General features: G+C 35.7%; 1 protein-coding gene across 2 annotated transcripts in view; it reads right to left on the bottom strand.

The window, feature by feature from the left end:
- Positions 1–563: 563 nt before the first annotated feature.
- Positions 564–22,033, bottom strand: part of SELENOF (selenoprotein F) — a 28,770-nt gene continuing 7,300 nt past the window's right edge. For both annotated transcript variants that reach the window (XM_080406671.1, XM_080406672.1), the window contains exons 3-5: positions 13,741–13,804; positions 3,977–4,026; positions 564–1,560 (exon numbers count right to left, since the gene is read on the bottom strand). In XM_080406671.1, coding sequence (XP_080262797.1) covers positions 1,429–1,560; positions 3,977–4,026; positions 13,741–13,804 — 246 coding nt within the window. In that variant the 3' untranslated portion in view covers positions 564–1,428. The remainder of the gene's footprint in view (positions 1,561–3,976; positions 4,027–13,740; positions 13,805–22,033) is intronic.

Raw genomic sequence — 22,033 nt, forward strand, 5'->3', positions numbered from 1 at the left:
TTTGACTCTGATAAGTTAGCACAAGCTGCAAAGATTTTTGAGTTTTGTGTATAGCTCATGTTTTTCTAAGACACTGGCGACCACTACTGTAGCTATTCCACACTGAGTCATCTGGGAGATGAGCAGCATGTTTTACAAGGACAGGAGTGAAAGGCATAGAATAAGAGTGAGAACGAGAACAACAGGGGTAACAACGTGTGACTTAGTTCTATGCACCTTCTAAGAGTTCATAAGAATATTTCAGGAATAAAAACTCAGAAGGCTATGCCTAAAAAATCACCTTAGTCTATTACTTGTGATAATTTAGTGTAGTCTCAGTCCCAAGTTTATTTTCTACTATGAAAGCTGATGATTTCTTCTCAAAAGTTAGGAACAAAATCTGTAAATTGTTGAAAAATTTCTTAAGATATAAAATCATATGTTAAGAAAAAAACCCCAAGTACCAATTCAGGCCATAGCATTAACACCCATCCAACCAAAAACCAGTGTGCATGAAGTAGTATAGAGGGAAGACTAACTTGCTAATTAGACTTCAGAAAAAAGCAAAACCCACCAAACCCACATTATTCTTGCTTACCGTATTTATTCACTCTTAAGTGGAAAAAACCTGACAAGTCATAATGGATTTGACTCATCACTATACATACTGTCTATATTCCTTGATCACACAAAATTTAAACTGAGAAAGGAAAATACAAATTTTAAACAGTTTATAAATTCATTTGATAAACAGACTTCCAATAAATTTATGAAAGTTAGAAGGAAAGGTTTTTCAAGACTCATTTCTCATGTTTTCTGAAGCAAAACACTTAACATAAAGCACACCTGACATCTGACTAACATACACCTCAGAGGTTTTCTATGTAGTCTTCACTAAAGTGCACTTACTAAATGTTTTACAATACCAGACCATGAGTTCCTCCACCAGCTTCAAAACCTGTGAACTAGATACTCACTGTAAACAATGCTTCTAAAAAATGGACAGTTCAAATACAAAAAAGAAGAGGGCATTAGCAGTCAATTTTCTTTGGGAGACAGTACACTGCATTTGGTTCTCACTTTCTTACAAACAGCAGCAAACAAAAAGCATGGTAATAATTTCAATTATTTGAAGCTCTTCAGTTTTAAGAGCATTTGTAAGAACAGCTCCAATTATAACAAACTGATATTTGCATAATTAACTTTGAAACAAAGCATTCTGTTAGTGATAAATGCATTGAGCTGAAATATATTAAGACAAGCTATTCTGTGAACTTGTCAGATACGTGTGCTGAAGCTTCCCCTTCTAATGACAAGATGTTTAGTACAGCACAAAAGATATTTTAAAATTAATATAGAAGCTGGAATGTTTTTTCAATTGTAGTACACTTCATTTGAGAAGATTACCATGACAAAGCATGAAAAGGAAAGAGGACTGAAAGCAATGATTTATAGACGTTCTAATTTTTCACTTAGAAATTCTTCCACGCTATCTGTATTCCACTTGAGGATGCTTAGTTCTTCTGCAATGTTCCCACTGTCATCCAGCAGCTTTAGTACAGGGTCAGAACCACGCACATACTGTGGAAAAAAACAACTCAGTTACTTTGGGCTGGAAATGCATTCTCCATATTAACACTCAACCTACCCCACCAGTTAAAAAGATGTCAAAGTAAGAATAGTAAGAAGTCCAAAGAGCAACACCATAAATACTTAGGAACAGAGCACTAAATTACATCAGAGTATTCTGAGCAAACTTTAGCAACACAATTTGTGCTAAGAAATCAACCTAAGCTTTGGCTTTTTAAAGCTTAGAATTCTCAAAAAACAAACAGACAAGCCTTGTTCCTGACAATGCTCAATGTTATAAATATTCTAATGCCACGTATTTTGTTCTGATTTTATGAATTTCATCACTAGAGTGTTTAATCACAATGTATTCTACTTTCCTTGAAGAAAATAGATCTATAAAAATCAAATCAAGCTTATAAGATCAGTCTTCCAGGTTGCTTTCTCTTACGCTATAACCTCCTCTCCTCCAGTATTTTTTCACCTACTGTGCAGATTCAAAGAATTACATGTTCAAAACTAGAGTCTGCGTGTATGCGGAGGAAGAACTGGTAAAAGGGGAGACACCATACTGAAGCTTTAACGACAGAGAGATGCCGTTGGGTTGCACACTCCACCAGCAGCAACTGGCCAGTGCCTGCAGCTCTGGATTAGATGCTTTCTTGCCTAGTCCTCAGGAATGAGGGTGGGTGAAAAGAAGGAAGCATAAGGGACAAAGAGGCCTCATTTCACAGGAAATTAAGACACATCAAGAGCAGTAAATGTTTATCTTGAGATCCAGAACAGTTACCTGCCTTAAATAAAACAGGTAGGAAACAGATTCAGTTCCAACTTCTGCCTTGGATTTAACATCAAAGAGAGGAAAGTAGAAGAACAAGTCAAATGAAGACAGGGTGTGGGTGCGGGTGTTGGGGTGCGTGCGTGCTGAACGTCTGTGTCTTCTTGGGCCACTACACAAGCTAATGCATACGCAGGGACAACGCCGTAAGCCTAGCTGTGAAAAACAGTATTCTGCTTCAACTGTTTTAAGTTAACCAAAGCTGGATTTTTAAATCAAGCAGCTGAATGTTTTTTCTCATATTATCAGTAGCCTTTCTACCACTTTAGAAATTTCTGGTCACTTTAACAGCTCAAAGTTCTACTATCAATTTCTAATGTAATCACATTCCTTCCTGCTGTGTTGTATCTGTGCCTGCTAGGCTTTGCTGGTAACATAATACTTTAATGCTTCTGAAGACTCACTAAGTCACAAAATATGTAATGCAAATGAAAGCTTTTAACAGTATTAGAAGGCTCTAACCATTTAAGTTTATGGAAGATTTCCCCAGGAGCACTTTACTTTACCCTACTGAGCTAACCTAGTTGGTTTTACTTAATGAAGACAGTGGCATCTAATCCATTTTCCACAAGTCCCATAAAATAAATACAGATCCATTTGCACTGAATTTTTTCTCGGTAGTGCTCTATACCAATTGTACTGTATACTGCTTTGATGTTCAATACAGCTACAAAGTTTAAATGAAAGTGAACCAGACATGCAGAAGGAAAGCTTTTGAAAGAAACTGGAGGACACAGAGACGTGAATGCATGAGACAGAGGAAATCTGTTTTAGATGGAATCTGCTGCTGAGAAGACAAATCGCTTATTACAGCCATGCACAGCTATAAAGTGATTCCAGATGGTGCCATTTGGTGAATAGAGATGGGAGCAGGAGATGGGAGAATCAAGATGTATATCTGTGAAGTACACTGGAAAATCACACAGGATTTTAAGAGGAAGGTGAAGTCTTACACTAGGTCTTAAAAGCAAAGAACTGTTTGGGCTTAAGGCAGTGCAGCTTATGCAGCTTTGCATATATGCAAGTCATGAGAAACACCGTTCAGTACATGCATTTGTATAAGGTTGGATGTTTGAATACTATAAAGAAAAACAAAATCACAGAACACAGCAAGGAAATTCTGACAGGGTGAAGAAAAATCTAAGAATGACTGAATGTATGGAAATGGCAGCTCCATCAGAAAATGAGGGAAGAACAGAACAGGAGAAAAAGAAACTATGGCAGAATAAGCTTCAGTAAATCCAAGATATCCGCAGAGTAAGGACAGAACACAAGTATTCCTTGCATTGTTTTGCCATCTGCTATTACTTATGGGTTCCAGTATATTTTTTATTGGATTAAAAAAAGCAACAAACCCTAACAAGAAAAAAACCCAAATCCCCAACAACAATAAAAAATTGATACCAAACAGTTACCAAGCAATAAACCAATCAGTATTAGCAGCAGGAACTTGTAAAGATTTATGCTGGCAAAGCAAATATATGTCCTGCTAAAGGATTACTTGATCAGCAAATAAGGAACAATCCACAGTCTCTACCAAGCTTAATTCTTCCTAACATCCCAAATAGAAAAAGTTAGGTTACAACTCACCTTGATTTGCAGTCCCCTGAAGAGTTTTGGCTTATCACTCCTGACAAAAGCTATGGTTTGGAGAAAAGAAAGATAATCAAACTCCTTCACTTGCATAAAGTAGCTTTACATTCAAGCTAGTATTCCCTGAATTATTTCTTTTGGAATAATGCTTTAGAAAGTATCTTAATGCCCTAAAAAAGTTAATCATACTAGAGCTATTACGCCTAAGGAACACCCTATTTTCCACTAGTAGTCCAAACGAGCTTCTTATCTGCTTGGATTTTCCTCTAACACTAGTGCAACTGTCTAAATCAGTGTATTTGCATGTACAACTGCCAGTCTTCAGCAGACTGGCCCACATGTAGCTGGGATATGTAAATGTGAGGAAAAGCATTAAGACTGATCAAAATCTGGCTGAAGATAAGCTTTGTGAGGGAGGCTAAATATGACACATATCCCATCAGCACGCTCCATGCAAGCTGCAGCAGTGCGGGTGAAAGGGCACGGAGGAAACTGTGGAGAGAGGTGTTAATTCTTGCAAACAAGACAGACAATCTTCTCTTGCAGAGATCTCTGAGATTACACATCAAAACCCAGCAAGAAAACATGAACAGAAAACATTCTCTTGTTGGTATGTCCTCTTCTCTTGACAGTCCTAAAGACAATCAGATTTAATATGGACTCTTACGGCCTACTGTGTAGCTACACAGAGTAAAGTTCAGGTCTGAGGTGGGCTGCTGCTGAACAATTCATCACTCGAAGCAGCAGTCAGCAAACAAAATCATTAACAGCAGCATAGTCCCTGTACCCCTACAGCACAACCCAGGCCTTGTATTATCTTTAATTTTAAAAAGAAAAGGTTATATGAATTATTTCAGGGCAAAGTATAAGAATAAACCCCTACTTCCAAACACTTTAGCCTAATGAATGTCTGAATTCTAGAAGTATTTAAAGTTTATTTAGAAAAATAGCATAGTCTTCATTCCTCCTTTTTACATTCAAGTTACGCTAAAGACTGAATTCTAATCTCTGACATTAAGTGGATTCAGGACACTCCTGTAGTATGTCAGTAGCATCTCCCCAAGGATGAACCCTGTCAGTACAGATTGACTCTTACAGAAGTGCTAGCCACATTTTAAAGCTGCTTTTGTGAGGTTAGAAAACAATGAATCTCTCACAAATTGCAGTGCATCCAGCTGGAGCATGGAGATGAGTGCAACCTCAGGACTAATGTTTCATACTGCCTTACGAAGTGTAGTGCTTTCCTCTGTAATTGTAGAGATGTCCCCTGGCATCTTTATACCTATCTTTATATTACTGTAGACAGTTACCTTAACACTTTCTCAGTATGTGTATGCTGTGAGTGGCATTTATTTTCTTCCCTCTTCCACGGTGCTCTCTGTACAGATCAAAATCATATACTCTGCCTGCTGCACCAACCACTACAGTGTAAACTAGTTTAAAAAATACCAATGGCCCAATGAGCTGCCAGGTATACTAGAGCCCTGAAGAAGAAAACAAGGGTTGTTTTTGTTCTTTCTGTAGAACTATACACTAATGTCATATTGTAAGCTGTACTTGTATAACAATCCCCAATAGCACTAAATAACCAGTACTTGCTCACATGCTACAGTTCAATTCCGATTTAAACTCAAAGACTTAATTTTCAGCTTCAGTGTTTCCCATGTCCTTCTGACCTGTTAGTTGTCCTGGCTGTCATCAACTGCAACATGCAAAAAAAAAAATGGTAAAGATATTTCTTATTCTTTGTAAAATCCACAGCATGTTGAACTATTTCAACAGGAATTTTTCCACATTTTTTTCCCAATTTAAATCTAAACCTGAAATCAGTCTCTACGGCTTTATATGAAAAGAAGGTTGTAAGCAGCAGTCAGTATGGTGGGTAACTTTAATTGCAAAACTTTAAGAAAAATGGTAAGAGAGTACAGTAAAAAGGATAAAGTTTCAGACGCAAATCTGAACTGTGGAACTCGATTGTATTAAAGAATAGCCTTTGGGGGTTACCACAGGTTACAGCACTTTAAGCTTGTAGCAGGTGTGAGGATTTGTTACTTATTTGACAGATGAAAACTCATTTGGACATGAGTGGCTGTTCTCTGGCTGCAGTGCTAGACTGAACAAGCTTGCATAAAATGGGAACAGAATTAGGTGGAAGAAGCAAGTATTCTACAGGCAGTATTACATTTTATCACTTTAAAAGTAGCTATTACACACTTGTATCGATGTCAAATGTCTAAATCTTCTGAAAGCTGAAGCACTACAGAACATTTTTCCTGATGTTTTAGACAACTGGAACAAGATCAGTTTCTGTTAATGGCATATTTATTTCTAATGCTGATCATAGTTAGTTTCTGCATTAGTCACTTGAATTTGCAGTGCAACAAAGAAACATTCACTGTACAAACAACTTAATTTGTATATTCTGAATTTTGGAAGCTAAAGTAAGAAACTAATATACTGGCATGCATTAAAAATACAGGTTATCCCATCAAACACTTTTTTCCTTTCCACAAAATAAGTTGAATAAACAGCCCTTGGAATTGATGAGGTCAGGAAGTCAGATGCAGCTACAGCACACAATCTGGGACATGTGCCTGCTTGCTCATGTGATGGGGTGCACCTTCAGCACTGCCCCAACAGTTTCCCCTCTACACCCTGAAATCAACACTGCTTCCTATGATCCTATGTCTGAAGGCTACTTGCATGTCTTTACACCGTTTTTTTAATAGTTTGGTGTTTAATACTAAAATCCTAGCTACCTCCTCATTGTGCTCTCCTTGTAGCACCTTTAGAAATTACACACTGGACAGAAACAAGCATTTATACAGTCCATCCATGGGTGAGCAGGGAAGGCATTTTCCACTTCGACTTCCATAAGATGAACTCTGAGCTTAGTGCCATGACACGATGTTCCAGTGAATTAAACACCAGACTAGAAGTCAGAGCTGTTCTACTGCCAGCTTTGCAACTGTCCTTCCACATAATGTTAAGAAAACCACTTGACCTTATAAAAGATGTGCAATACCAAAGCATATGCCTTCTGTTTGAAGGCAATCCTAAGGTGAGCTAACAGAGCAGACTAGATTGCCATGCGATCAGCTACAATGAAAAGGTCAGAGAAAAGTACCAGGTGTGTGTGGGCATTTTAAAGCCTGCTCAGCACCAAAGTGTTTTGCAAAGAGAGGTAATATCGAACAGTGCTTTTCAAGACCTAAAAGCATCCTCTGCTTGTGAACACAGCAGAACAGAGAAGCTCACTGCTATCACTGTAACGTCACTTTGTTTTGATATGTAACACCTATTTGTTTTGAGAGTCTGTGAAAACCAGTCTGTTGGAATTAAAGCCTGAAGTCCTAAATGGAGATTACGAAGGAATCTAAGAATCAGAGGCCCAAACGGCAAGTCTATGTATCTGCATGCACACACCTGCACTATTCTCCGAGGTACAGAAGGATATACCGTAAGAAACCTTCCTGACCCAAAATGGACATGACACTCTCCATGTGGAGTTGCAGATCTATATGCTAGGCATAACTTTTGTAAAGAGAGTTGACTACCCACTGTTCTATATTAAGGGCATGATCCAGACTACCAAGGATATCCACATTCAGGAATATTCACATTATTTAGATTCCTGCTTTATGAGGAAAGATCTCATGCTTGATCTGTAACTGAAAAAATACTGTTGAGAAAAAAATAACTTTATCTCTTAATACTTGAATGACAGCCAATATACAATGGCAGTAAAATCTCACACTAGTTTTCAAACAAATGTGCACGCAGACAAGCAATTTTAACCTTGTCTGTCTCTACACGCATCAGAAGGATTATAATGGCCTCAAATCAGAAAGGCCTGGAGGAGATTAAAAAAACCTTACTGTCTCTATTATATCCTTTTCAGATTTTAATGGCAGAAAAGCACAAGTCAGAACTAGTCAAATCTTCAGCACAAGGTCAGCAATAAATTTTTACTGCACAATTTTTCCTCTTGGTAAGCTACAGCATGTCTTCTAGCCGGAATCTAATGTGATTAAGTATCTGCCAGTAATGGGAAACTGCACTTGTTCAAACTTCTAATCCTTTTGTTATTTAAAAAGCTGTGCTTTCCGTTTAGATTTGTTCCATTGCTTACTGTTATAACACTTACAAGGACTATGTATGCCCACGGGGATTCACCCAGCTTTTTACACTGCCTACACCCTTCTTAGTTTATCCTATTTTTCTAGTAAATGCAACCCTTTAGCTTCTTCTGAACGCTTGATGCTGTGTACAGATACACAACTTCATATTACAGATAAGTCATTAAAAATGCTGGCTGTGCACTGAAAAGCAGCTGCATACTTTTCTGATGGTGACTATCCCTGCTGTCCCTCAGTATTACACCAAAAGAGTCCATTATGCGATCATGGCAAGGAATTGTTAGTGCTTCAAGAGTAACATTAGAAAGGAATGCTTCCATCATCATTCATAAGTAAGGAAGGATGTTCCAAAATCTGTATGAAGAATGATCTATTTTTTAAAAAATATTTAAAGTCTTTGTGATGCATTTAAAATGTTTCACACACTGAATTAGCAATAGGAAGCACATAAGTTATTACCATCTTTCAAAAGACTTGCATTTTATGGAACAGTAGCATGGTACTTTGTGCAACTCAATGCAGCACGTATGTTTTTATTTGATTTTTAAAACTCAAAAGTAAGAAAGACTAATGTATACAAAATGTGTTACAGGAAAAAACTGAAGTGATCTAATACTAATAAAAGAGGATGATTGAAATACTTGTAGGATTATCTGTAGTTTTTCTGAGTTAATTTCAATAAAGAAAATGCAGCATTACTTAGCATAAAATCAATGAAATAAAGGGTAGTCTGCCTAACTTGGCCCTGAATTACTAGACACAAGCAGTTTGAAAGTAAAAAAAAATTACTAGAAACACAAGCTTGTGCAGAATGTCATGGATTTGTACGTTAAGAAAGGCAAAAAGGACTTGACCATACCACAAACTTAACCATTTTGTACCTGAAATGAACTTGAATAAAGCAATGGTTTTATTGAGGCATTGCTAATTATCAAGTGTTAAACCTATGAAAAAGAAAAGCAACCAAAATAAGAGTAGCAGAGTGATATTTTATGAAGACAGGAAAACCCCAGCGTTTAATTATGTCACAAATACCTAAGCATTGCTAAGACATCTGGCAATATTTCCTAAAAATGTGAATGTATAAGTCACTGGGGATACAGGCAAACCAAAAGCATTAGTTTCTTTCCTCATACTCTTCAATAATTTGTTTTGGGGACATATAAATGCTCTGCAGTTTTGAAGATCGCGTGAGCCTGCTTCCAAAGATACCATGAAAGCCTAGCAAAAAGATGGAACTACAGCAGACCTCAAACTCTCATTTACATTTTAAAGGCTATAGCTCTTTACCTTTTGGAGACCTCAGTCTCAGATAAGAATTTAAATATAAGAATTCATAAGGCACATCAATAACTACTATTTGTAGTCTATTAATCGAGTTACAATGCAGCTGTTCACATTTTCATACAAAGCACCACACGCTTTCAAAATCAAATCCAAGACAGAGCTCTGATCAAGTCTGAAGAAGTAAGTTCACAAAAAACCCACAGACAGGGAACTTTATAGAACCAGCAGACCAAAAGACATTTCCAAATCTGAAGAGGACCATTGTTTTAGTTTCTGTATAATCTGCTTACCAAAGACTATGATAAAACAATGCATGCCTGCCACTATAGTATCCTACATTTCTTAGCAAGAGTTTTACTAATATTTCTACCAATGCAAGATTTAAGGTTAATAAAAGTTTCTAACTTTCCTCCTCCAGTGTAAGAATTGCAAATTAAAATAACCTGGAAATAAGTGATCTTACCTACAAATACAATCCCATAACAAATTACACTTTAGTAGCTAAAAGAATCCCCTTCACAATTGCAAACCTGGGCAATGTAAGAGTGCTTACTGACCCTGAAGTCAGAGGATCTAATGTAGTTGCATACTGCATGAGTTCAAGGATGAAGGACCTTGTTCCTCTAACAGATTTGCTGGGAGCACGTCCATTTCTTAACTAAGAGAGCCACACAGGGAGAGGGGACAGTTATTCTATTGATGAACAAAAGGAATGCAGAGAAATAGCAAAGAAATACTCAATTAAACCCCCCAGCCTAATTAAGTTATTGTTTAACTGGAAAGAACATAGGAGTCCAGACACTGTGATCTCCCATCTCATCATTAACAGAATATGGCTGCCACCAAAAAGTCAACTTAAAACAAATATGCTGGGTTAATCACTGACCCAGCTAGTTTATTATTCTATTTCAGAGACTTAGTTTTATGGATGTCAGTCAAAAACTGTTACATTTTCTGTGTTTCCTGGTATAATAAGATACTGCTTCATCTATGAATCTTGTCACTGAAGTTTTCAACGTTCCACTTTGACGAAGTGCTTTTAAATGGTAAATATTTAAGAACAGTTTTATACAGAACAATTTCAAAATATATGTAATATTGGAATTAATTTTACAGTACAGCATTTATAATGAAGCAATTTATTTTTAAGGGAAACTTAACAGGAGAAATATTTCAGCACTGAACTTAGAGAAACTTACAGAAACCTTTAGTGGTCTGTTCCCTGACTTAGCACAGGAAGATGTATTTGAAAAACAGAATAGACATCCCTGGCCATATTCACAAGGGCATTTAATACTTTGCTATGGTATTGCAAAGAATAACATTCAGTTTACGATTGAGATAATCTTGCCAAGGACTAGATTTTTTCATCACTTGTCACTTCTTTGCTTTCCCAGTATCTACAAATATATTCCATATGTAATGGTTCTCACATATCAGGCACACAGGTGTATTCAGCAACTATTTGTAGCCTAAAATTATATAACCCGTAATTCTGATACAAATTTTGATACAGAAGGACCACAGAATATTGCATTTAGTTACCATGAGCAACGCAGGTTTTTCCAACTGTGTAATATCCTTACTGTGTAACTTTTACAAACATTTATTAATTCAACAAATTAATATTAACTATTAACACAAATACTACAAATTAATGATTTTAAGGTGTGAATCTCATAAAACAAACATGCACACTATTCATCCTTTGGCCAAATAAAATATAATCCAGAAGTAGTCTGTGACAAACCAAGCCTGTGAGAGTAAACAGTGACAAAACAATTTACACAGGTGCTTAAAAGTGAAGACTTCACAGTCAGATACAGGAGTAACATATACTAATCCAAGGAATACTAATACATACACAGTCCTGCAATTAGTGGTGCCATTTTCTGTATATTCTGGAAAAAGAAAAAAATCCCAACAAAATCCTAGCAGAAGCTATAGGAAAGGAATCAAGAGTTATTTGTGATAAGACATTGCCAAATGACAAGCTACACAGTTCAATGAAGCCTACAAAAACAATGCCTCGAAAGCAGCAGCATGACCTTCAGGCAACCTAACTTCCGTAGCAAACATCAAAGTGAAAAGTTAAAACAGCAACACTTCTTGAATGTTAATGTCTTAAGATGAAGACATTAAATACCTGTTTCTGGTACAAGTTAAAATCAAGGGGAAAAAATCGCAATAGAAGTATTCTTAGATTAATACTAACGTAAGGACAAATTCCAGCTGGAAGAACATATTCTACTGCTTTTTAAAATTTCTAAGTATGCTCTTTAAATTTAATTCCAACCTGTTTTAATACTCTAAAAGTAAATTTGGTCAAGATAAATTTAGATTGGGTAACTGCAGAAACTGGTAACGAACAGGCAAACAAGAACTTAAGCACACTAGTCAGTCCTTTTTTTCCTTCTCACTGTACCAAAGAACCAGTAGTTAAAACAAAATCTACTAAAAAACCACTGAAATTCATTCAGTCATTTTAAAAAGCAAGTTATATGATTAATTGAATGCAAATCTTTGAGCATCTTTAAATAACAAAGGATTGAAAGGAAAATAAATCTTTAAAATGTTCAGGCTTTTCCTTTTGTACTGTAAGCTTCTGGAACATGTTTCACCGTGTGCACGCAGCAGAAATTAAGGGCCATTTCCTTTTAGGACCTACTGAGGACATAACGCAGGTGGGAGTCAGGCCAGTAGGTTGACCTCTTCCTTCAAACCAACAGCTCAAAAGAGCACTTCAGTGTAATAAATTCACAACCATGAAGAAGCTGAGCGAACAGGCAACAACAGTTGGGAACGTTTTTATGTTTACTAAATTTGAATAGTCACGGAGATAATATGGACTCCTGTGCTAATAAAGTTAATCTCCTTGTGCCCCTGCACTAAACAAGTCATTTAAACAATCCCTCTTCTGGCATTTTAAACAGTGGAAAAGAGAAAATAGTTCAGCTCTGGTCTCGCGGTCAACTGAACTGTATGTGGGTAGAGGTGGAAGGAGAGGGTCTGAAGCAGCACAACTTACATAAATTATAATCTGTTTTAAAATCTTCTTACGTGTTTGTCAGTCAGCCTTCAAACAGGCAGGTATGAATACTGACCACGGTAGATGGAGACATGCTGTTTGTGCAATTTTTTGTCTAACGCTAGACTAGATTAGTTTTTGTTCTCTATGCATCTGTGTCCAACGTACAGTATTAGGATCTTCATCACGGGGAGTGGGAGGGAATATAAGTAGTGCTATCACCTAAGCTCTTCCCCATTTATAAGAAAATTCCAGTTTGAAATTTCTCACAGATGTTTTTCCTGCAGCTTCTTCCCACCACACACTGATGATACTGATTTTCCTTTTAAACTACCATATTCCATTTGTTACAGATTTGCTAATAAGTTAAGATTGATTGACTTTATTTGATTGATTATTTGATTTTATAAAATCAATTATGTAATAGAAATATAGAAGGGTAAGAAATATATTTTAATGAAACTTCTATAGTAAAAGCTGCTATAAAAATCCTCTGTACAGCCCCATACTAAGGCCGGAGGTATTGGTCAGAATCACCTAGTAGGAATGTTTAGAACTTAGATAACAGACTTAAGATTTGAGATGATTGTTCATATGTAACCTAGGAAAATGTACTAAAATGTCAAAATGAGAATTAATGTGAACTGGGGAAAGTCGAGTGAAACAACCCATAGTTGCCGGCCAAGAAACAGTTACCTTAAGTGAAAGGTAATTCCGGCAGGGGAAGATCGAGACCACCGACTCATATACCACCTACCCAAATCGTACCCCAGACCCATTTCCGGACCTTTCTAACCTTTATTGCGCAGAATCGGATATGGGAGGAGAGTATGTTAATGATTTATGGGAAAACTTATGATTATGTATAAATACTCAATGAATATGTACGGATGAGTTTTATAAAAGGTGTATGATTTTTAACCATGGTGTGCGTTGATCGTGAGAGGACTCACTCACGCACCCGGCCGTTAATAAAGAAGTGTCTCCTTATCTACACCACATTGGTGTCAATAAGTTCTTCATTCCGAGATTTCGGTAACACATTCACTTTAGTTGACATTATCTGCAGACAAAACAATTCTACTAGAGGATCTGTGAAAAGGAAGTAGTTCTGTAAGTGCACAATACAATTTCATTACTGGAGACCAGTTCCATGAGTCTCAGGTCAATGCAACTTTCCTGACATAATATATGAAATTTATGATATATGAAATTTATGACTACTTGTAGTAGTACTTAAAAGCACATTTTGTCATTCAGCTGTGAAAGGATTTCATATTTGAAAGAGCAGTAGTGGCTTTACTTACCCTGGACTTGAGGGAACCTTCCCAGTTTTCATCCACATACCTCTAGGACAGCTCCTGCATAAAGCTGTAATGAAAAAAAGCTGTTAGTGACATAAAAAAATCTAAATCACTAGTTTACTTATGGCATGTTATCTGTTGAACTATTTTTCTTTGAAAAGACAATATGCTATTGTGTTGATGGCACCTACAAATAAGATCTTAAATAGAATCACAATTCCAGACCTGCCTCCAATTTAATGCAACAACAGATTGTTCCCTCAAGACACATGATAATTTTCATTTATTATATTAAAAATGTAAAAACAGGAACAAAGTTCATGTCAGATATACTGTTGCTGGATGCAAAGTTTCATTTTAAAAAAATGAACACAACTGAACATTTTACAATGCAACTTACAGACTAACAATAGGAAAACAACTTTCTCCCCAAAGATGCTAAGAAAAGTCTAATTAAGTGAAATTTTAGTTTCCATTTTAAACCTAACTTGGACAGTGAAATACTGTTTATAATAAAGAAAAGGCAATGAATTTAGACTTACAATTTGGGCTAACTATTAGTAGCTTATTGTAGTTAACTGGGATTGCAGAAAGAGGACAGATCACATTAACAGACCTCAACTGAAGTAATATATGCAGGCTGGACTAAATTTGATGCTTGTACTTAGATGTCACTCACTTCTGACAGCTACACAAGATACTCAGATGCAGTGTTCTTAAAGCTAAGTAGAAGTTCATTTCAATTTTATGTGCTATCTAAATAAAAAAACCCTATTGATAACCTATTGATCTTGTATATTGTCACATGTTTGTAAACTTCCTGGTTTGTTTCTTTTTGCAACATGCAATTGATTCTATAGTTTGATGAATCTTAAATCTAAACAACAGATTTTTCCAGCTACTGTAAAGTTAGGCATTTTAATCTTACATAGCTGTCAATACTGTATACCAAATCATGTCCTTCTAACCCTGAAACCCCACTGTTAACAGAGAAGCTGACAGAATAAGCTTCAGTTAATTTTTTTAAATTCAATTCATTACCTTCTACAAACAACTAAGACCCCTGCTTTCATTTTCTTTCAGACAGTGTCTTCATAACAAATGTGCAAGTCAGGACATGGAAAATATAACCTTATCGAAGTGAAGCAAATCCACGTTTCACTTACAATATGAAATGTGAATACGTGTAATTAAAAGTGAGCTTTCACTATGAAATTTAATCAGCACTAACCCCTCTGAAAAAGGGGTGACAAGCTGTAAAAGAGAACCATACACGATAGGACAGAAATCTCAGAGACAATTAACTTTGTCACCTATATATGTAGGCATTATGGACAGCCTGGAATACATCTTCATTTCAGAATATGAATCTTCTGAATTCAGGTCCAACTCAATACTTGCCTAAATTCTACAAATTAGAATATAACTACTCAAATCATTTGCAGGGAAATAACTTCTTTCCTGACACAAACTAATCTGTAATCATTACTTCCAAAGGAAACAACTAAAAACGTTACATTACATTATCTCTTCAGAACAGTATCTCAGAAATTTGCTTAACTGCATTTAGATTTTTAACTAGACATTAGATTTAAGATAAAACTTAACCCAGAACTGCTACGAAACAATACTTGAGATCAAAAATACCAATTTTTTTTAAAAGCTTTTTCTCACTGCTCAAAGATTTTAATTAAAAAAAGGCGCTGATAAACAGCTCAGATACTAGCTTGCATAATTAAAGTTCCTCTGGATTTAAAACATGAAGTAATTACCAAGATAGAGGAAATATGGAATACTGAGATTATAAACTTCATTTACCTTGTCTCTATTAATTATTGTTAAAAAAAGTTCAACAATAGTTATATCAGCAGTTCTAGATTTAGATATTAGTTTGCACACTCACTAATACACTGAACATTTATACTTGTTCTCTGATACTAACCATTATCTGCATTTTTCTATCAAGAAGTTAATATAAAGAGGTAGACAAAGGCATAAATAGTTTTTTTCTGTCTAATTATTTCATTTATGATTATAAAGAACTATGTACACCCAAATTTAGGACAATGGTAAAATGAGCATTTTTCAATTCTCATTACTGCAATTAATTCTTACAGTTCATTTCTTCCTTTCAAACAAGGATTTCTATGGAACAAGATCACTGTAAACTACTAAAACTATCAAACTACTCAAATACTTAGTTACTAACATATATGTTATATTTAACTATATATATAATATATAGTTATATATATATCTTATATATACTTAAAACTAGTTTAATACTTAAACTATTAAAAACTACCCCCAGTTTGTAACTCCTAGACAATATCTGATAGAAGTGAAGTTTAACAAAGAAAACAGCTCAGTTGCTGATGTCTATATTTTGAGCTTGTGACTGCCGTAATTGAAGCCCAACTGTGCTGATACAAAAAAATTCAGATTCACGCTGGGACAAACAGCTGCTGTCTAGATGGCCGGACAAGAAAAAAAGAAAAATAAACTGGCTTCATTTATAAATCTGAACAAAGGTGTCTTTTGCAAGAAACACAGGTTTATTTGCATCACTTAGCCCACAACAAAAGCATACTTGTTAGTATCTGCTGCTGCTACCATCTCATCATGTCCAGAGCAGATGTCCTCCAAACTTACTTGTGAAGGCAATTACTGTGTTCAAGTATTACTAAGAATGACACGTATCACTCAGTGTGGAGGCATACAAACATGTCGAGTCAGTTCATTACACAATGCTTAACTCATAAGTTAGTTCATTTTAAAATAATGCTTCACTTGTTTTAGTGCTCATGAAAGTGGGTTTACTACTACAAGCAACGAAATAAAGACTCTCTAAACTATTACTACTGTCCATTTTAACATCCAAAACAAGTCCTGCTATGACTTCCAGGCTGATTCATGTCTGCATCTAAAAAAATAACTTAGGTTTTTTAAAAACATTCTAGTGGTGTGCTTTCTAAGGCTATTGTGACAAAATCTGAACTCTTCCCTCATCTTTTACAAAGCATTGGCTTGAGTTAAGTTTCATTCAAAAGCTTTTTGTAAGCACCCAAAGGTCTTTTAATAGTTCACACTGATGTAATGAAGATGGCTCTTCACAACTGAGAGGAGGAAAACCACACTATCAGTGATGCCTGCTTTAATAATAAAGGAAAGTGGTAATTATAACAGAATAACCCATTTACATAAGAATCATATTAAAAATATGTATTGTAACAATAACTGTTCCAGCAATAAAAAGCAAGGAACCTTAACTTAGGTTAAAGAAAACATTTCACTGGTTATTAGGAAGAGAGTTGAAGTAATTTCTGCACGACAACATTCCAGCAGCGCTTCATTTATACATAGATATGGTACTTTTATCACAATTACTCATGTTAAAAAGTCCAGAAGAAAAATTAAATTCCTGCTACAACGCTGCTATATAACTCTTAAAAACTAAACAGGAACTCAGATCAAACCAAACTGAAAAAACGGTACTTAACAGTGATTGCTTCTTGATAATAATAAAACGATGTTAGATCAAAGGTGACAAAAGAAGTTTTGTAAAATACAATAAATTATCACTAATTTTACTTCCATAGCACCTATATTTTGCACAGTGCTTTCTTCTAACTACTGACTAAGCCTGACCTTGCAGAGTTTACAAAGTGTCACTCAAACTGGATTTGTACAGCTGTTTGCAATCAGCTGAAAAAAATTGTAGTACCATCATGTCTTAAGACATGCAATGAAACAGGCTGTTAAGATAAAGCCACACAATGGTAAACAGCTATCTTACGGTATCTGGATTTTCTCAGATACCTGCGTATTTTCCTGTCCTAACATCAAACAGTTTAAAAAAAAAATAGTTAAGCTCTGAAAACAAGTGGTAAAGCACCACTTATGACTACTGCTAAAACTCTGGAATTTTCAATTGCCTCAGGTACAAGACAATCTTTTACTAAATATTTACCAAAACTAATCTCTTTTCAATGCAAAGAATTTTTGTTTTTATGAAATTCGCTGTAATTTTGATTTTATGTTACTATATAAGCAGATCTGCCAAAGAAACCTCCTCATCCCCTATCAACTCATACCAGAGTTTTATTTCAAATAAGTCAGGAAAGATAAGGATATTATTATTCTTATTGGCCGAAGTTACTTGGCATGTGCAAACCTGTATTGTTTTAAAATAAGGTGCATGATCTCTTTTTTCAAAGGCATGCAAATTAAGTTTTAGTGTCCCACCCACAAAGCAAAGCAAGTTAAGAACTGAGTTGTTCTGAGAAACAGTCAACAAAGAAAAGAGATTTTGATGCAAGTTTCTTCTGCTCTTTCCTAAGCTATTATAAGTACCAATTAATTAGTTACTTTTACTAGAAAACTAGGTTAGTTAAAAGAAAGGAATATACGTTGTGATATAAAATATTTTGTTTTCCATGGGGACAGAATGTGGGGTATTTGTATGAACAGCTAGAAGTTTAAAAAAAAAATAAAAAAAATCAGTCTAGTCTTCCCCTTTCCTGGAGACAGAAAGTGAGCAAGAATCTGTGGGTCAGCAGAGAGCAGTCAGAAAGCCTCACTGCCAGGAACAGTTATGAATTGCTGTTCTGTAATGCAAAAAGCCAATAAAGTCATTGCTACACACACATCACTCAGATCTGATGTAATCAGTAAATTTAGCAACAAAGAAACTGCTCCTATTCACAACTCATGATCCAGTGAAGGCAGATGCCTAACTCTTAAATAAGAGTTTGGAAACAAAGAGTCAGTCAAAAAAAAGAGTTATCTGAATTAGCACTATGTATTACAGGCAAATTTCTCTGAAGAAAGCTCAAGCAGAATCTAAGCTTGCATTTATTTGCAGGGAAGGAAACTCCCAACAGAATACAAGGGTGACAAGTTACAATGAGCATGTTTAAGCACCGAAATAATTTATAGGAAAGCTTGTAGAATCTATATCTTTGGAGATCTTCAGAACTTTTAAGTTCTGCTTTGAACTCAACTTTTTCATTCTGAATGTACACAACACAGTTGTACATTACTAATCAAATCTTCAGCATACAGAAAGTGTGTCATCCATTAAGTGTCTTATTTTTTGGTGTTAAACAATCTCCTCCACGCAGTATTAAGTAAACAGTTTTGCTCTTTGAATCCAGCCACCACCAAAAAGCTCAAAACCAACTTCCCTTCCTGGCAGACTATTTTTTGTTAGCTTTGCTCTCAGAATGGTTTGGTATAAGGTCATGTGAGCAAAAGATGAAAATGCAGAAGCTGAGCAGCCATCAATTCTAGACCTCCGGAGCTGCAGCATGGATTAGATGGTGTGAACGCCCAATTTACCTGAGTGGCAGTGGAGGCAGTGCAGAGTGGAATAGAGAAGGGTGGCAGAAAAAGGGCTCCTGTGCACAGACTCACTTGGATCTGGTTAACAGATTTATATAAACTAAAACGTAGAGAATGTTAACAGTTTAAATTCTAATTTTGGAACACACTGTCCAATTAACTTAGCTATCTAACCATCTACTTGTCTCTAGAAGCAGAATCACCGAACATCTCTTATTCTCCAGAATCTGTGCTTTTTTAAAGTTGCAAAGAAAACATTCAGAACAGAACTCATCAACTGTTTAATCTGACTTTGCACATTCAAGTAATTTTGAGACTGTACTTTTTGAAGTTGTTTTCAACAGAGTCAAATGCCAGTATTTTATCCAGATGGAGGAGGTCAGCCTTCATTAGCTAAACCTATTCCATTCACCATCACAGATGCGCATCAACAACTGTAACTCAGATTTAGCAAATACACATTTATCATTTCCTTAACTTTTCTTTTTCACTGATAAGACTAGAAAGTGCTCTTCCATATGTAAGGCTTGCCCTGCTACAGACAGATAATCTATTTTATCTTAGTTTATCTGACAGAGATGAACTTTCAGTGAATCTTAAACATTGATTAGCTAGCTGGACCTTCCTTATCTAGGACTACTGTTTGTCAACATAGTTTTCATTGCTGATAACAACATGTACAGAATGAAGGGAAAGAGTGTACATGGTAAAGTTCTTGAGAAGGACATCCACTTCACATTTTTAGTACGAGGTATGGTTGTGCATAATATTTGGAAGTGACAGTATTCTTTCTCAACTAGAGAGAACAATCATCTCAATTACCCAACTTGTCCATCAATATTCCTCAAAGTTATTCCTCTGAACTGTATGGGACACGTTTTTAGTTAAAAGCAAACTTCGAAGGGAGGTCATTTGATGTATCTGATTGATTTGAATGTTAAATTCAGCTGTCACTGAATGATGTTATTTTGAAAATTCACACTTAGTAAAAACAATGAACATGAACCACTTTTAGGTAGCATGTTAAAAATAAGGAGTACATCCACGTAAAAGCACAATTTGATTTTTACAAAGCAGACAAAGAATTTTATACAACCCAGCTTTTTCTGTCTTGTGGTTTTTGAGAAACAGCTACATGTAAACTAAAATTCTAATGAATTGGTATCACTTACACTTATGTTACACTACTGAGGTGTCAACGAATTCTAAGTAGTTCTCTATTTTTACCCATCAAGTTAAAAACCAAGACATGAGACTGCTTCATTGGAACTATTCATATTAAAAGTCTCTGGCAGAAAGAGGAGGCTGCCAACAGTAATTTTTGAGTTTAGCACTTTAAATAGTGAAATGAAAAGAAAAAACCCTAAAAAATGAAACTAAATTGGGTCACGCAAGAGTAGCCTAAAGCATTAAAAGCATTTCAAATTTTTCTACAGTTGGTAATTATTGTGAGTTTTATATACTATTTTGAGTTTTAAAAAGCAAGTCTGAACAAGAATGTCACCTTGTTCCTCCTTGTAATTCATAACAGCACATTTAAAACATCTGTACATATAAAAAGATGAGAGTTTTATGAGAACTTTCAACTTGATTTTTTATTAAAAGTAGCACACAGTCAATTACAGTGGGCATGTTTATTACTAATATTACACTAAAATATTTGTTTTGTTTCCAGGAGGGGTCCAACACTAATTCCACCCAAAGAAGTGGTTTTAAGTTATGGTCAAACTACATCATAAGGAGCATATAAGCATTATCCATTAGGATTAAAATAAACTGTTCTGAGGAACAGTTTTCTGCATACATGCTCATCTCCTACTCTATAACGTTTAAAGGCCTATGTAACAATTTTTTTGTGAGTGACAAAGTAGACTACAGAAAACTGAATTTGTATAGGCATATTTTTTACCTTTCAGTGAAATTAAGAGTCATGTTTTCCTCAGAACAGAGCAAGCTGAATGTTAGCAGCTACTTCATACGTGGACTAAACACGTATAATTCACTCTTCTGTTGCATATTGTCCCTCACCTCTGTATTCTTCACCCAGAAACAAGCCCCTCAAATTGTGTGATACTATGCAGAAACAGGTGGCTGACGTGGAAGAAGGGGTCAGAGCCCAGGCTTCACTTTTGACAGACTAAGTTCTGTGGTTTTGCAGGGTTGAAACAGGCTGAATCATTAATATCTTAAAATGATTTCCCACAATTTCAAGTACCAAGGCCTTGCAACAAAAATAATCTCATCTCGATGTGGTGAAAACAGGTATAACCTTCCTGCAGAAACCACAAAAGAACCTGGTTAAGTACAGCACCAGTTACAATGTAATAGCTAGCAAACAGGTCTGCAACATGCCTCACTGCCACGTTTAGATCAATCCAGCTGCAAAACTGCTTACCCAACTGGTCAGGGGAAATACATAAAACTCTAGGAAAGATTCCTCTGCTGTACTTTGGGTTTTCTCCCCATTTTCCACAGTGTTTTACTATGCATTCTTAGGATTTTATCTCCAGTTGGTTTTCAGCATTTTTCAAAATGTTGAGAAAGCATAATAGTTAAAGGTCACTAAATTCCACTCTTTTCTAAATCTCATCCATTCTGTTTGTCTACAGCTAATGGGGTTATGTCCCTAGACTTGCATTAACTTTCAAACAGCAGTCATAAATACTGAAAATCATTTTAGGTTCAGGTAGGATGTAGAATGAGGAGCTGCATGTAAAGCAACCTTAAGATATAGGCTTTAAGATTTTTTGGAAAAATAGCAAAGTTTAAGTTGCCCATCTTTATTTCAGGTTAGTATTTCACAATACTTCCATGTCAAAATGAAAGGAACCTTCTGTATTTACTGGTGCAGAAAGAACATCAAGTTGGAAACTTCCCCTCTTACAGCACAATAATCCTTTTCAAGTTTCTGAAATATTTTAGTTTGTCTTGTTACATCTAGTATGAGTTTGGT

The sequence above is a fragment of the Falco punctatus genome (genome assembly GCF_963210335.1).
Source record: "Falco punctatus genome assembly, chromosome: 11".
Lineage (NCBI taxonomy): Eukaryota > Metazoa > Chordata > Aves > Falconiformes > Falconidae > Falco > Falco punctatus.